At 32.8% G+C, this 17272-nt stretch overlaps 1 protein-coding gene and 1 long non-coding RNA gene across 6 annotated transcripts in view; one reads left to right on the top strand and one right to left on the bottom strand.

Moving 5' to 3' along the window:
- The window catches only part of ZEB1 (zinc finger E-box binding homeobox 1), a 181152-nt gene that overhangs the window by 103867 nt on the left and 60013 nt on the right, over positions 1 to 17272 (bottom strand). For 3 of the 5 annotated variants that reach the window (XM_077896916.1, XM_077896914.1, XM_077896915.1), the window contains one exon: positions 12190 to 12257. The exons of the other annotated variants lie outside the window; for them this stretch is intronic. In XM_077896916.1, the coding sequence (XP_077753042.1) occupies positions 12190 to 12199 (10 nt within the window). In that variant the 5' untranslated portion in view covers positions 12200 to 12257. The remainder of the gene's footprint in view (positions 1 to 12189; positions 12258 to 17272) is intronic. 5 annotated transcript variants of the gene reach the window in all.
- Positions 1 to 17272, top strand: part of LOC144313721 (uncharacterized) — a 51073-nt gene that overhangs the window by 28391 nt on the left and 5410 nt on the right. The gene's annotated exons all lie outside the window — the stretch shown is intronic.

Consider the following 17272-nt stretch of genomic DNA (forward strand, 5'->3'; position numbering starts at 1 on the left):
ATGAAATTCAGCTTAAGCAAGGAAGAATCTGGAAAAGTTGTCTTGGTGTGATAGGAACAATAGATGAATACTATGTAACTATCAAATAAAAGAAAGAAACAGACAAGGCTTCTTATAAACTACTTAAAAACTGTTTGGGATTTTGAATTTCTAAATTTTAATTTCCAAAACTTTTTAAAAATATATTTTTCAAACATTGTGAAGGCAAGGAACAATGACCATGTCAGATACAGTAACAATATTAGACATAATCACCAAACAATAAAGCACTGCACTGAATAAAAAGTCTCAGGCTCTGCAGGTGAAGAAAACACACTGTGGTTTGCATAAACACGTAGTAGGTTCACTCAGGAATAAAATCCTGCAGTTCCCATTGTTTTTACTTCTCAAACTATATATACTGTATACTTACTTGGTAAAGTCTCTATTGAAGTTTGATCCAAACCTTTGATATTTTTATTAAAAAATATTTAAAAGCTCTTACTTCCCCTTACCCAATTCTTTTGGAAGTGAATCAAGTACAGATGTGAGTAAATATATTATCACTTTCAAATTAGGCTAATTTTCTATAATATTTCATTGCCTGTAAGTCATACTTTTAAAAATAATTCCCATTCTGGCTATACTGGGAAAAGGAATGAAGAACCAGGAGACAGAAGAAATCTCTGCTTCTTTTTCTCCTCTGTTATTCACTGATTTGCACAATCAGCTATATCATTTGGGAGATCCAGTGAGAAATGAGAATATTGGGAGGACCCGTGTTTGCTTATTAAAAATTTAAAGATGGTTTACAGCAGAGCATTCAACCAAATGCTGTTGGACCCTGAATGACCACTTAAATCACCTGTCCATGAAACTATCCCTATTCTTTTCCCTATGTGACCTTGACTTGTTTCACTCCCTCACCCAGTCTTCTGCTGAAGACTTATTTCCTCTAAAGTCAGCCACATCTGCTTTCACCTCTTAGCCACCACATGGCTTCTGGCTGAGATCATATTCATTCTCTGATACTGCCACTATCTTCAGAGTGACTAATAAAAGGAGAGACGCAGTCTGAACATGATAAAAGGCAAGGTCCTCTGTTTAGCACAATACCTCTCAATGGTCTTTGAGTTATTTTAATTGTAACCTGGTCCTTACAGGACAAGAATAGTATGTAATAAATCCACAAAAAGATCAACTTGCTAGAAAACTATACAAACACAAAATGCAAACAAAGTGATACATGAAAGTGAGCACAAAGTAAACTTAAAACATGACCAAATACGTTTTTTTTTTTTTCTACAAAGGTAAAAACAAATCCTCTCAAGTAGGAGGTTGAATTTCACTTTTAATTTTTTTTAAAGTAAATTAATACTTGCTTGCACAGGCTAAGTGCTATATATAGGAAAGTAAAAAATGTATAAAGACAGATAAACAGAAGCCTGAAATTTATTAACAAATAAATAATCATTTATGTTTCTGAAACAAGGGGAATCACTATAATGAAACAAACTTTAAGAGTTAAAAATAAAAAAAAAAAAGAGTTAAAAATAAAAAGGTTGTAGAAAAGGGACTGATTTTTAATTAGGAAAGCAATGATTGATTTTATTAACATACACTCTTCAAATATAATTGCAATCACATAAAGTATTTCAAACACACTATTCCTGCCCTTAAAAAGAATGTGATTTACTTTTAAATGCCAGAAGGATAATGTATTGAATCTTTTATAATTTAAATAGGTATTTAATAAATATAGGCCAGTCTGTTCATACTCAATGCTTACAGAGTTTATCCCTTTAACACTATGTGAATTTTCAGTAGCAATGTGCCTTCCATATTTCCTCCATCTATTTTAAAAGTTGTTATCATTTCAGAAAATAATATAGGATTTCTACAAAAACATGATTTTTACCATATTATTAGCATCACGTTTTTATTTAAAGCAAAACCTAAGAGATATCAAGAAGTATCTAGATTTCAAATATTTTTGTAGCTATTTAGATAAACTTTATAAAAGCAAATATAAAAAATATACTAATAAACAATCATCAATACATAAATATCAGCTATATTTTAAAGGAAGTAGTATAAACAAGATTCTGTAAGATACTCTTTGTCTTACTTTGTCTGATCTAGCTAGATTACTAATATGAAGAATTACTTTTGAAGAACTTTTTCATATTTGTTTCAGAAATGCAAGAATTTTTAAATGCAAGAGAATAGAGAAAGTCATCCAGATTTTACACAAATAACTCTTCTCTAAACAAAGGAACGATTTGATTTCCGTGTTTAAATGGCAGAAGAAATTAGTTTACCTGGAACAAGGTCATTTTTTGACTCTATTGCTAGAACCCAGTAAAAAAGAGTCACAAAACAAGCTTTAACACATGTAATTCAAACATTATTAATTTTTAATTGGTTGAGGTGGGGTCAAGTAAAGTTACGCAGTTATTAAGTGTAGTGGCTTTCAAACTATGGTCCTTGGAACAATAGCATCGGTTCCATCTGGGAACTTGTTAGAAATTTCTTGGAAATTCTGGGGCCCCTGCCTAGATCTACTAAATCAGAAAAAATGGGGGAAAGGTCCATCAACCTTCATTTAAACAAGTTCTCTAGGTGATCCAGGTGCATCTAAAGTTTAAGAACCAGTGGCTTAGTAGGTCTTCAAAATGTATCACAAGGTATTTGAAATTAAATGGTCTAAATTTCATGTATTTTTTTATTTATAAAGGGTCCCTAGACCAAATGAATAGTTTAATTGCAGCTTAGAAGAAACACAGAATCAATTTTATAAATATATTATATCTACTCTTTTTAGTAATAATATAATCAAACATATGAGAGAGAAATTATGATTGAATATAATTTCTTGGTCAACAACAGATTAAAAAGAACCACCAAAAATGCTGTAAGTAACACTGTATAATAAATCTTAGGAATTGAGAAATCATGAGTGCACAACACCTACTGACCTCACACCAGGTACAAAATGCAGCATAAAAGGAATGCAACATAAGAGAAAACCATATGCCTGTTTCTTAAAGAAATCTGGTCTCAAAACATAGCTAACTTATGACAGTTTCATCACTTCCAGCATATAATAGGTACTCTGATAGTATACCATTGGCATTAGTAATATTTGCATCTCTATGCTTCTTTAGTATTCAACTTGTCTTTTCTCTTGAAGATAAATAACCTTTATGCTCATGTAATATATATTCCAAGTATTAGGGACTTTAAAAATTTTCCTTTTAATTTTTCATCTTTTCCTATTTTGCCTTCCTGATTAACATCTTTCTTGATAAACCAAAAAATCATTTTCATCCATCTTTTCTTCGTTTTGAAGCTCATGATATGTCTGTATGAACCTTGTTCCCTCACTTACTACTCTTTCTTCCTCCACATGTTTGAATAAAGAACTTTCTGGGCTTCCTTTAAAAAGTATGTATCAAGCCAGTGAAGCACATCCCCCTTTCTTTAGATGCCCAAAGTTCCTGGAAGAGGCCACTGAGAACCACAAGAAACTTCCTCTAGTTAAATCCTAGGGCAATTCTTCTGGCTCTGGCACCAGAAATAATAATTTGTATGTGGTATGGCAACACTCTGTATAACATTATAAAATATAACCAATAATCTATAAAGAAAAGGAAACAAGCCTTCCTGATTCCTATCACAAAACATTCTGCATTATATGACCCAATCCCCTAAAAGTATACTTCCGGTGATTTTATTGAATGATGGTCTCAATCTAACAAGTGTCCTTACAAGAACAGTACAAGATGGGCATTTATAAGGAAACAAACATTTCTTTAAAAAGAAGCATTATCCCATCTGAGACCTAAATGTGCTGAAACTGTAGGATAAGAATTTTTAAAATAATTCTTTAGTTTTGACAAATCATTTAAAGCTGCCAAGAAATTGAATGGTAGAAATCCTAAGGTCTCACACACACATATGATCCTAATTACAGGATAAAAATATAGAGTAAGTGTTTCATACAGGTAAGATTTTGAAAAAGTGTTAACTAAGTACACATACTAACAATGACTGTTACTTTTTCATTTCAACCTGTCTAAAGAGACACAATACAGTAAAAAGAGTGATATTTGAACCCAAACTAATTCCAAAATCTATAATCTTTCTGCTATAGGATACTGCTCCCCTAGATTACACTTATTATGTTTATTTTACATACATATTTACATGACATTATAGTTGACTACATTAGTCAATATGTAATTGAATTACAGTCAATTTTTTTTCTGAATAAGTTATTGGGATTTCTGGTAGCTAATAACAGTTTAAGAACCCTCAAAGTATGTTTTAAAGAAAATTCCAGAGTGCCTTTTCCAAGTCTGGCCTTAATCCAATCTTCCTTGTTCTAAATTCTGATCTATGAGAAGTTCTGGCTGAGAAAGATAAAATGAAACAGCAGCTCTGCACTTCCTGTGTCAAGTCAAGTGTTTCAGTATTAAGGGATGTTTAATCTCCAATAGACTCAGGATTGAGCATTTCATGGTCTTTTCATTATAAACCGAAGCTTTCTTGAAAGGTCACTAGAAAACAGTGAGAAGAAACAGGAATGAAGTTCAAATAAAACACAAGACACAGCAATTGTCCTAAAGTTGGAAGAGCCTTCAGAAATCCTCTAGTAGTCCAATACTTATTTTGCAGATGACAAAACTGAAAGTTCAAGAAGTGAATGGCTATCCAGGGTCCCACATGATTAATCAAACTTTTCTGACACTTAGGTCAGTAGTACTAAACATATCATTTCAAGAATACCTCTCTTTCCACTCACAGAATTCTTTCTGATCCTCTATTCTTTTCTTAGGATCAATATTCCTTAGCTACTCAGGATACTTTGGAGCAATCTTGGACAAATATTTATTTTACTTCCTCTTTATCCAACATTTACCAGGAAACGAATCTTACCACTTGCATTTATGCTTTCTTTTCCATTCTTACTGCCACCATGCTGGATGGCAACCTCCAAAAGGAGAACAGTTTATTAATAATAAACATCAGCAATATGGTCTATTATCAGTCATTTAAAAAGATAAAAATGGAGACTACAATGAAACATGGAAAATGGATGTCATATTTAAGAATCAAAATGAAAAAAAAATAAAAATGAAATACGTATTATGACTATAATTATTTAAAATAGTCACACATGCAGTCAAGACAGAAAATATGAACATTTGAAAACCGTAGCTATCTGGTGGTTTATAATGGTTATTTTAAAAAGGAATAACCTTACAAAAACTACACTGGCAGGCTTAATTAGTATTCATCTTATGCTTTTGGAAGCTTGCAAACTTATAAAACATAAAACAAGGGTCCTGAAGAGTACAGTCTTTTTACTATTTTTGCAACTCTTCTACAAATCTAAATTATTTCAAAGTTTTAAAAACTAAGAAAGGAAGACATACTGCGCTAAATGACCGATACTTTTAATGACAAAAAGATTTTTTATAAATATCCACATTGTACCATACTCAAATTGTAATATTTAATTTCAAATAGTAATTATTTTTTCAGCATTCTACATTTATAAAATTGGACAAGTAAGGGATGCCCAAGTGGCTTGTTGGTTAAGCGTCCAACTCTTGATTTAAGCTCAGGTCACCATCTCAGAGTCATGAGATCGAGCCCCATGTCAGGCTTCGTGCTGGGCATTGGAGCCTGCTTAAGATTCTCTCTCTCCCTCTTCCCCTGCCCCCCCCAAACCCTGCATATAAGATCCCTCTGGATTGCTCAAAAAATAAATTGGATAAGCAAATAATCAAAACCAAGGATTTGTTCAAAGAAGAAACTTAATTATGTTATAATATCAATTTATACATATTCTAACACCTTAGTTTCATGCATGCTATCTACTGAAATGTTTGAACACTTATTAAATGATCCAAGGGCTCTCAAAATCCCTGAGTTATTTTTAAATTTTTTGTGTTGTCAATTTTCAACTGCATTCATTCATTCAACGAATACTGAGTGAAAAACATGAGCCAAGCACTATACATCTATGTGCTGAGAATAGAATAGTGAACAAAGCAAACAAAATCCTTCCCTTTCATTCTAGTGGAAGATAGAAGAAAATAAACAGGAAAAGGAAGTAAAATATGGGATGGGAGATGGCAATAAGGCTTACAAGAAAAGAAACATATAGGAGGAAGGAGAATTATAGTGGTTTAGGGGAATTACAAAATTTTAGATTGAGTGGCTAAAGAAAGACTAAATTGGCTTGAATAAAAATCCCATTGTGATTAAGAGACTGAGCTGTACAGGTAATAGGGAAAAGCGTTACAGGTAGAGAGAAGAGCCAGTGTGAATCTTCTAAAGCAAGAACTTGCCTGATCCCAAGACCAGCAAAGAGGTCAGTACAACCAGAGCACAGTTAGTTGGGGGGAAAAAGTAGTTGAAAGTCTAGGAGTAACAGGGGCCCAGGGGATAGACCTTGGGAGGCCATTTCTTGGACTCTGGCTCTTGTTTTCATAGAGATGAAAAGTCAGTGCAGGGTTTTCATCAGGAAGTGACATGACTTATATCTTAATATACTAACTCTACCTGCTGTATTAAAAACTGATTGAAGAAAATCATGAGTAGGAACAGCATGAAGACCAATCACAGGAAGCTTTTTATAAGAACACAGGCAAAATGTGAAGATGACTTGGATCACAGAGATAGCTGTGGGAATGGTGATGAGTACTAAATTTTAAGTATATATTAAGGGCATAGACGAGAGAAAAGACAGAGATATGGGGAATTATTAGGCATGGGGTAAAAGAAAGCTAGGAATCAAGGATGACACCAAGGTTGATCAAAAGGATGCAGCTATTTACTGAGAGGGGAAAACCTGGGGGTGGGGGAGTTCTGGTGAATTCAGTTCACTACATTATATTTTGAGAAAGCTAAATGACTTCTGCTCATCAGCAAATGGATGGTCATCTAAAGCCACGGTATTGGATGGGGTCATCAAGGGAGTAAATATGGGGGGAAAAAAGAGGCCCAAATTCCAAATGTTGGAGCACTACCAAGGTAGAGATTGGAAAGTAAGAAGGAATCAGCAAAAGAGATTTAGAGTATTAGCCAGAGAAGGAGAAATTTGGAGAGTGGAGTAACTGAAAGCCTTATAAATAAATAAAGTGCTTGGTGCTGCTGCCAGGTAGGTCAAGTAAGACAAGGACAGGGAAGTGACCAGCACAGGGGTCAGTAACGGGGGCAGTTTTGGTGCCATGGCAAGGGTCACAGAAAATGAATTTAGAGCACAGACAATTCTATCAAATAGATTGGTTGTAAATAGAAAGACATAGGGGAGTACACAGAGGGAGAAGTGGAAACAAGAACTTTTTATAAGACGGATGAAAAAATCCAATACTTTTCTATGTTGATGAAAAAGATCTGGTGGTGAAGGAAAAAATAATAATGCAGGAGAGAGAAGTCAGAATTGCCCTAATTGTTGTCCATTAATAAGAATATTTCAATATTTATCTAAAAGTTGGAATCACAGTATCTCATATATTAATAATTAAAAAGTCAAAAATATATTTAACAGTTTCAAAGGTAAGTTTAATGAATAAACCAATGAATAATACACTTTATAGCAACTGCCCTGCCCAACAAGTTATCAGTTAAATGTATGTTGTCTTTTTCCTTTATACAATATACTTGCTTTATGTAAATGGTATCTTCAAAAGTAAAGATTATATTTTTAGGGTAAGGTGAAGATCATATTTTAATATTTATCAATGAGGATCTGTATTGTGGTTGCTGCACTATGTATTTGTGAAGAACAAAATCTACTTTTATATTCACATAGTCCTTTGAAATGGGTCACTAAGTCCACATTTTGTCCATATACTTTCACTGCAGAATTTAAAAAGCTGAATACCCTGCTATGATTATCTTACCTAATCAACTCTGCTAGAACTCTACAAATATATGCCCAACTCCTAAAACATCCACAAGCAATGTATCCTCTTGTAGCATAACATATGTATTTGGAAGAGCATAAAAAATAAACTACTTTTAAACCAAGGATTGGCAAGAAAGCTAAAAAGTAAACATTTTAGGCTTTGAGGGCTAAACTGTCTCTCTTAAGTATGCTTCTTTTTCAATCTTCAATCCTAATCACTTACCATCCTTTATTTTATTATTTTAAAATGTAAAAATAATTCTTAAGTTGTGGGCCATATAAAAAGAAGCTGAAGACTAGATTTGGCCCATGGGCTATAATTTGTTGACTCTTGCTTTAAACTGCTGTATAAAGGATTAGACATGACCCAGGTGAGTCACATCTCAGGATTAAAGTTGGACATTTATTTAAAATGCTTTATATTCTATAGAAAGGAGATATATATTTTTTCCAAAAATGGGAAGAAATTTCTACTTGAAGTAGCATGCTCAGAAATATGCTTGTATCTAAAAAATCAAGTTAGTAGTTCTTTTACTGAAAGCTACAAAACTTAGAATATAGCCACAATCTCTGATGACATAATGAATCCAAATTGATACTATTTAACTCTTAATTACTGTACCTGTAAATCGTGAAAGAAAAATGTCCAATAACATTTAATATGTTTTAATTCTCCTATTTTTCCTATATTACGATTATTTATATAGAAAGGAATTAGATTAAAAATATTTTAAGTCAGGAGAGCAAAAGCTGTTTTATTAACTGCTTTTGGCTTGTCAGATCCTTTAAGACTCTGATAAAGGTAATGGACTCTTCCTCCAGAAAAGAGATATATCCAAACTTCTGCCTTAATTTTAGAGAAATCCAGACTCCCTGAAACTAATCCACAGATCTTAGGTGAAGATTCTTCAATCACTTTACCCCAGCAGGTAACCTTAAATGAAGTTTCTAAAAAGATAAAAATCTAAGGAATTACCACATAATGACAAGTAAAATTATACTATATATAATCTAAAAATCAACACAACAATCCACACTCTTATTGCTGGTGGATGTTTGAGTAACTCAAAGCTTCTTACAACATGGTCTTAATGAAACGTTTTTGTCTCTCCACACACAGTCTGTGTCTCTGCTGCAGTCTGGCCAGTTTCTCACTGTGCCCAATATATGCCATATTTATTTCTGTACTTTTCTCATGATGGCACCCTTGCCTGCAATGCTCTTGCCACACATACTCAAATTCTACTTATCCACTGGGACCAAAATTAAATTCTACCACCTCCATCATTTCTTCTCTGATAGCATAACTTTTTTTCCCCTGAATGCACTGGTTTTACAACACTATTCAGTTAATCCAATAATAATTTGCATTATCACACTGTTTTTGTATGTTTAGTCTCCCAACTATTGTGCCAGTAACAAAAGGCAGAAATACTTCTTTTGCATCATTATCCTAGGCTATAAAGCTGTTACAAATATGGGATATTTTTCATAAATGTATATTGAATAAATTAATCAACTCCAATGGCTTTAAAAAGTACTGGTTTGATTTCCCTATATAAATGTTGATTTGGCAAAAATTTGAAACCAAACCAAAAAAATAAAAAAATAAAAACCCCAACTCCATGAAGTGAAATGGGAGTATTTAATTTTGAAAACACAGAATAAACAGTGACAGATCCTAAAGCTAGGGAAAATCCCATAAACTGAAAATTATGATCATGATTGCTTACTGGTGTTTTCCATGGACATAATAAAATGCTTTTAGTTCAAATTTTGTGGGCTAAATAGAACACTAAATCATAACTTAGTGGTGTAAACTGCCAAGTCTATTAAGTATTCCACTATGTGCTAAGCATTTGCTTATTAATTCAGTGCTATATCCAGTATTCCTCTTCCCATAAAATTTCCCAAGGGCATCAGTCCCAGGCAGCACTGCAAAGTACGCAGAGTTCCTACTTCATAATTCCCATCTAGCCCCTTTAGTATCTCATCCCTCTAAAACCAGGAGCTTTCATTCTGCTTCCTGACATCTAAGATTCTCTGCAGCTCCCTACTTAGTCTTGTGCTTAGGCTTCAGGTTTCACCTCATTTTTATCACTCCTTTCCTCTACCAAAATTTAATGAATATTTATTGCAGTCACTTTAAATGTTGCCAATCATTCCATATGAATAAACTCACTTTAAAGTGTGGCAATTGTACACTAATTCAAGATTATAATGATAGAAGCACAATTTTTAAAGTACGGAGGCATTACAATGCCTTTTATATCATATGTATGGGAAGATATGACTTCACATGCATGTTGTTAGCAGTACAGTAGGGGAAATATAACTATACATACAGATATATGGAAAAAAATAAGATAGGACAAAACCATGCCTACAAACATTAGAAACCGTACCTTATGAAATTTGTAAAACAAGAGATAGTGAGAAGATAAGATTTACAACTTTCCCCAAGTATAAGAGTTCTTTGTTAGCGCCGTTATTAATGAATGTCAAGTCATGCATTCATTCAGTTAATAAACAGGTCTTTAGCTGTACAAAGCAGACCTGTGCAATGGTTCATACCTCAAATATATGGATGCTAACCTCATTATCCCCTTCTACCACTAAAACTCATACAATCCATTCCTCTCCAGTGTTTGGACTTAAAGGGTACCACCACCCACTCCTGCTCAAGTCAGAAACCCATGAGTCATCCTGGTGTCTCTGTATTCCTCAGCTCATTTAATTAATCTGCATGCGCTAAAAATTCTTACTCCTAAATCTCTCTCTAATGTGCCCACTTCTCTTCATCCTTACTGTCACCACACCAGCTCAAACCCCATTATCTCTCCCCTGGACTTACTGTGAAACTTGCTGACTTCACATCTTTCTATCCTTCATGGGGCAGATGTGGCAAGTCTCACGGTACATTGATATGAGGCATATAGCCACAAGACTAATCAGCAACCATCATCAGTAATATGGGCAAATCTCAAAATCAGAATATTGTGTCTGACTTCTTTCACTCCTCTGAAATAAGCATATACTGTAAGGCCCCGTTTATATAAAGTACAATATAGGCAATACTATCTATGTAGTAAGAAGTCAGGTGAGAGGTGTCCTTGTGGGTGGGGTAGCAAAACTCACTGGAAGGAAAGAGGACAGGGAACTTTTAGGGGCTGATGCTGTTCTGTTTTCTCATCTGGGTGATGGTCACATAGGAGTATTCACCTTGTGAGAATTCATGGAGCAATATACTTATGATATGCTCACTTTTCTACTGTATTATTATGCTTTCATTAAAAATTCTAGGAAAAATAAAATACAATGTTCAATGTCTTCCCACTGTTCTTAAGCTAAAGCCCAAAGGCCAAATATCTGATAATGATTTTAAAGATACTTTAAAGATCCTTTCCCTCTCTCCTAAGTATTTTCTCTTCATTGTGTCTTATTTCTTCCTTCAGGGCTTTCACGTATGCTTATTCTGCCTTCCCATTTTGTTTGACAACCCCTAAGAATGCTTCAGGTTCAGTTAAAATTTCATTTTGGCAAAGAAGTCTTCTCTGACCCCCAGATTAGGTTAGAATCCTATCTTCTTCATACCACTCCATCACACATCTTTAGCAAGCTATAGTTTCTAGGAGTGCAGGGAATTTATTTTATCTACCACTCTATTCTCATAATTTTCTATATGTTTGATGACTGATGGAATAAATTTATTTCCTAAACAAGAATATGAAAAGCAGTTGTGGCAGTTTCAAAGTCTATGTACTGCAGTATAAACAGTGAAACTGTTAAAGAGTTTTGACACATGAACTGAAAAGAGTTAAATGCTAAATTGTTTATACACAGAAAGATATAAGCCATGCATGTAGGCATGCAGAGGCTACTTTTAATTATTTTGGTTTATTTGAAACTTCTATTTTTTTTGAAACTTCTATTTTAAACCATAATCTATGTTAATGAAATTGATATGAAATTGACTGTTAAGTAAACTTCTACTCATCTATGTTCAGATGTTGGATTATTTTTAAGCTGCCATGTAAACCAAACTTGTACTACTGATTTAATGAACTGAGTAGGTGAATTAATTTTATCAATTTCTTTGAAAGCATAGAATATTTAAAATTGCTCTACCTCAAATTAAAGAAAAACTATTTCTAAATATTTGTAAATGTTCCTAAGAAAAAATTAAGCTTTTCTATTTTAAACATAAAATAATTTGATGAATTAAAAGTAAAAATACAACTTTTATTTGTTACAATTACCTACAGAAAGTAACATAAATGGCTTACTGGGTAGCATATACAAACTGTTCTTCTTGGATGAAAAACCAAATCTGGTTCTCTTGAAAGGTTAGGTTCTACAAAAGCAAAGCAAAAGAGCATAAGTGATAAATAATCACTTTGAGAATTCCCAAAGGGAGGGAAGGGAATCAAAACTGTAATCTATTTCAGAAATCAACACCATTTTCTATAATGAGCTTTATATTATGTATTTTAGAATCTTTAAGAAAAATTAAATTATTAAATATTTAATTATTAAATATTATTAAAAATTAAATATTAAAATTAAATATTAAATTTAAATAAAAAATAAGGGTGGCTCATTTGGTTAGGCATCTGCCTCGGCTCAGGTCATGATCCTGGGGTCCTGGGATTGAGCCCGAACTGGGCTCCCTACTCAGATGGGAGTCTGTTCTCCCTCTTCCTCTTCCCCGGCTTATATGTGCACGCTCTCTTTCTCTCTCTCTCTCAAATAATAAAATCTTTAAAAAATATATAGGTAGTGTCCTAAGTTGTCTTACTGTTTTCTGCTTTTGGGAAATGACCGCTTTTTTGTGAATCATCCCTCAAATTTCTCTTCATTCTAACTTCAAAAATGGTATAAATTCATTACATCCTGAATTAGGCACACTTTCGTGGCTACCAGAAAGAAAAAAAAAAAGTAAAAAAAGGTATTTCCTTTATTTTGAAAAAGTATTAGTTTCCTTAATACAGAATTTGATTACTTACTAAAATTCTACTGTAATAATAAAACATCTTCTAATAAAAAAATGAATAACCTTAAAATACTCTCATCACAGAAAAACGTGAAGTATGTACAGTCTACTGTAGACTTTCTTTAGAGATAGAACTAGAAGGAGTCTCAGGCAACACTGCTCAGTGTGATGTTAATTAAAGCAATTAACTGCTTTTTTAATATTCTCAAAATAACATTATTTGCCTATTTTCTTGAGTTTTACTCTCTTTGAATAAGGGATTTGAAAAGAGGAAAAAAAGTAGGAATCAAATTATAATAGATAATTCATTTTTTCTTTAACTGATCTTTAAGAATAGTCTCACTCTTTACTGAGGGGCCATTTTTATGTAACAGCTGGTAAAGATTACAGTCAAAGGGTAGAATGGAAGAAACTAGTAGCAAATAAACTGCTCCCCGTTAGGCTGATATTCTCAAATTTAATTAATTCAAGGTAAAACTTTTCCTTCTAAAAACAAGTACAATGTTTTTTTAGAACCAAACTTTATACTTTTTACAAGTATTAAATTTCAAATGAGTAAAGGCAAATAACGTATTCTTTAAAATTCAGCTTATCAGTAAAGTGATAGTGTTAGACTTATCAGTGGCTGTTAACCAAATTTTTTGTTGCAAAACCCTTCAAGAATAGGATGAAAATTATGTACACTCTTCCCAGCAAAATACACATACATGTGAAATTTTATTATAATTTCAGGGGATTCACAGACCCTTTAAAGTTCATCCAAACATCACTGGGTAAAAAAAGGAACTACATTTTAAGATATTTTACAGCTTTAAATTTTGGTTTCAGAAATAAGGTTAAAATCTTTAAACCAAAGGAAGTCAGTCTTGAGAATAAAAGTGAAAACCCAAACACAATTCAGAAATTTACTCATTGCTGTTAAAGATATTAACTCACAAAGGCTGAACACCTTATCTATATATAGATGTAGGTGTTAATTTGACAAAATAATTCATACCTCAGACCTTAGAAGTTAGGCAAAGTAAGATTCTTACATAAACCTGGATATTTCTAGACATGAAAATGTGTGATATTCACAGCTTTCAAATGACAATAAGTTGTCTCTTCCCACTCCCCTCCTTTCCAGGTTCAATTCCTTCTTAGACTGAGGAAGAAAACTATTATATAACATAGGCTATATTTGAGACTTTTTAGGTAACTGTTTCAGGAAAAGAGTAATACTTTCAGATCCTTAAATTTCTTATATAAAAATAATTTTTGGATCACTGCAAAAAAGAAAAAAACCAACACATTAAAACAAACCTTACCTGTAATTCTTGTTCTCTGAAGGAAATGCAGTAATTATAAACATATCCACACTCTTGGGTACATTCTCCTAAGCATGAATGGATTTGGAATGCGCCATAGCTTAAACTGAACTGCTAAACTGCAAACCGCACTGGCGGCTGGATCTATCTGCCTTGCTGGTAATGCAGACCTGTTACCTAAAGTCATTCACCTCGTGAAGGCAAGTGTTCCCCCTGAGAGGGAGTGTGGAGCTGGTGTAATTACTGTCCTTAGAGAACACGAATTATAAATGGTCTCCTTTTTAGAGGTTAAGAGGGATAGATCTACTACTATAGAAACTGTTACATGCTTCAAAATGGTGCTAAAACTTGAACATTAAGAATGTTAAAAAATAAGGATGAAAGCTGTTCTTCTGAAAAAGAAGCCCTCAGGCTGTCGACTGTGTCAGGGTCCAATGATCAATACCAGAGCACAGAATTACAAGTACTTAAATACTTGCCATGTAAAATAAGTCTTATCTTGGCATTTAGCATCCTAATATTTTGTGTTAATGCTTGCCAACTCGAGATGATGTGATAGCTGCAGTGGGCACCAATGGTAAGAAACTAACTTGAAATAGCTAAGACCCTGAAAACTGCCAAGACTGTTATCAAGGGTAAAATGTTTTTCATAAGAGGTGATACTAGCAATATGCTTTAGATAATTTCTATTTTAGAAACTCAAGTAACTAATCACGCAAGCCATAAAATTTTATAAACCTTTAAGCTTAATGTAATAATTTAGATTTATAATGTTTAAATTTTAAGGATTGAGTTTCCACGATAAAAACCCATCTTCTGTCTTAAATATCTTAGAGAATTACAAAGAAACGGGCTGTAGATAGTTTCTGGTTTGCACGCTGATTTTGAGGGGGTTATCAAAATTCCCTGCAGAGGAAGAGATTCTCTACCCTCTAGTCCTACAAGTATCTAGGAAGCCTGATGATGTCTTCTACTTAGTTAAAACCAGCATAGGATTGCCATATAAAATACAGGCACCCAGTTTAATCTATATTGCAAATAAACATTTTTTTTTCCTACGTACATTCCAAGTATAGCATGGGTGACAATTATACTGAACAGTTACTCGTTATTTACCAGAAATTCAAATTAAACTGGGTATTCTGCTTTTTGTTCTTGATTTTTTTGTTTTCTGCTAAATCTGGCGACTCTAAACCTGGGTAAGGGTAGCTTACAGAGTCACCCAGTGGAATTCAGCATGGATGAGGCTAAAAATGGGAGCTTCACTCTTGGTGTAGATCTGCACTAATACAGATCTATTACTATTACTAATACTATTAGCTACATGTGGCTGTTGAGTACTTGAATGTGGCTAGTTCAATAGACAATTTTCTGTAAGTGTAAAATACACATCAAATTTTGAATACGTCATTGAATAAAAGTAAAATGTCTCATAAATTTTTATACTGATTACATGTTGAAGTAATATTTTAGATATATTAGGTTATTTAAATGTAATTAAAATTAATTTCACTTTTCTTTTTCCCTTTTTAATGTGGCTACAAAACAAACTTACAGCTATATATGTATTTGTGGTTTGTATTATATTTTTACTGAAGAGTGTTGGACTAGATGGCTCTAAGGAGAGGGCTGGGCTAAAATGTCCTTGTTCTTTCTCTAAAATATCAATACTGGCAAAAAAAAATATCAATACTGGTAAACATAGAGCTGCCTCTCTTACCTCCCTTTAGCTATTAGAATAGGTAGGGAGTATGATTATGTCAAAGAAACTAAATTTCTAGTAGGGACAGTTTCCATGGATTAGCTATGACTCTTTAAAAATAAAAACAAAACCTGACATCTAAGTGCTAGTGAAAGACAAATCAGAAACCTGATCTTTGACAAATCATTCTTACATAATTCAAAAGAAGAAATAAATACTAGGATGTATATGTGTATATGATTAAATGTGCATATGTATACATAACAGATCCTAGTTCCATTTCCAAGAGATGAATTCCTTAGTGCCAATATGTTGGGTTTTCACTTCCATATGTTATAAAAATCAAAGAACAATAGTTTACTTTAATGCCTAATATGAATGGAAGTCTTATGTTATTAATAAGAATTGTTTAAAAAAGATCTTATTTTTCATACCCTAGATACAGAAGGCAAGATCTTAGTGGTCCCCATTATATATATCCATGCTACATAACTTATTTGAAATTAGAACACTAGTTGCAATGTGGTGAAATAAATTTTTCTTTTTATAAAATATATTGCCAATACTATTGTAAAACAACTCATTTTTAAAAAGATGGGGTAGTTTTTTTATTTAAAAAATTCAGCTACAATAATGCTTTAGTCTAGGCACCACATAATAATCTATTTAGTTATTCTTATATCCTTACATTTTCAGTTGGTTTGACTTTCAATTCAAATTTTTTTCTAAACGGGCTCAAAGAGTTAATGCATTCATCTATTCTGTCTCATGCCATTATAAAAGTTAAAAATGTTTAACATACTCTGACAAATAAAAGTTCAAAAGAATTATATATAGGTTATTTCCAAATACACAGTAATCTCTACATCTTCACTATATTAGCTATATCATACCTACTTTGAAGATTTAAATATTTTAAAGTTGCTGACAGTTACAATAGCAAGACCAGTTCTAATTCCTCAACTATTTTCATAACAAAACAGTAAACTGGTTCTCAAAGTTTTTCCAAAAAAAGTCTCAGCTCCATTTTTTCCCCATTCTAACAGCAAATGCAAAGGGTTTTTTTTTTTCCTCCTTAATATCTTTTATTATGCAGATATAGGAAGAATAATTATTTTAAAAAGACAATAAAATTTATCATAAACCAAAGATAGAGCTACTAGATAAAAATCAACAGATTTCTCCCAAATTTAATGCTTCATTCTAGAAGTTCACATCTTTTAGAACTAAAGTTTCCAAGGTCACTTTAAGGAAAAAAAAAAAAAGATAAATGAAACTAGATGTATACTAATTAATTTCTTCATCAGCACCTTAAATCATCATTGTCAATACTATAGTATCCTGGTGACTACAACACGAATGTTTTG

This window comes from Canis aureus, chromosome 5 (genome assembly GCF_053574225.1).
Source record: "Canis aureus isolate CA01 chromosome 5, VMU_Caureus_v.1.0, whole genome shotgun sequence".
NCBI lineage: Eukaryota > Metazoa > Chordata > Mammalia > Carnivora > Canidae > Canis > Canis aureus.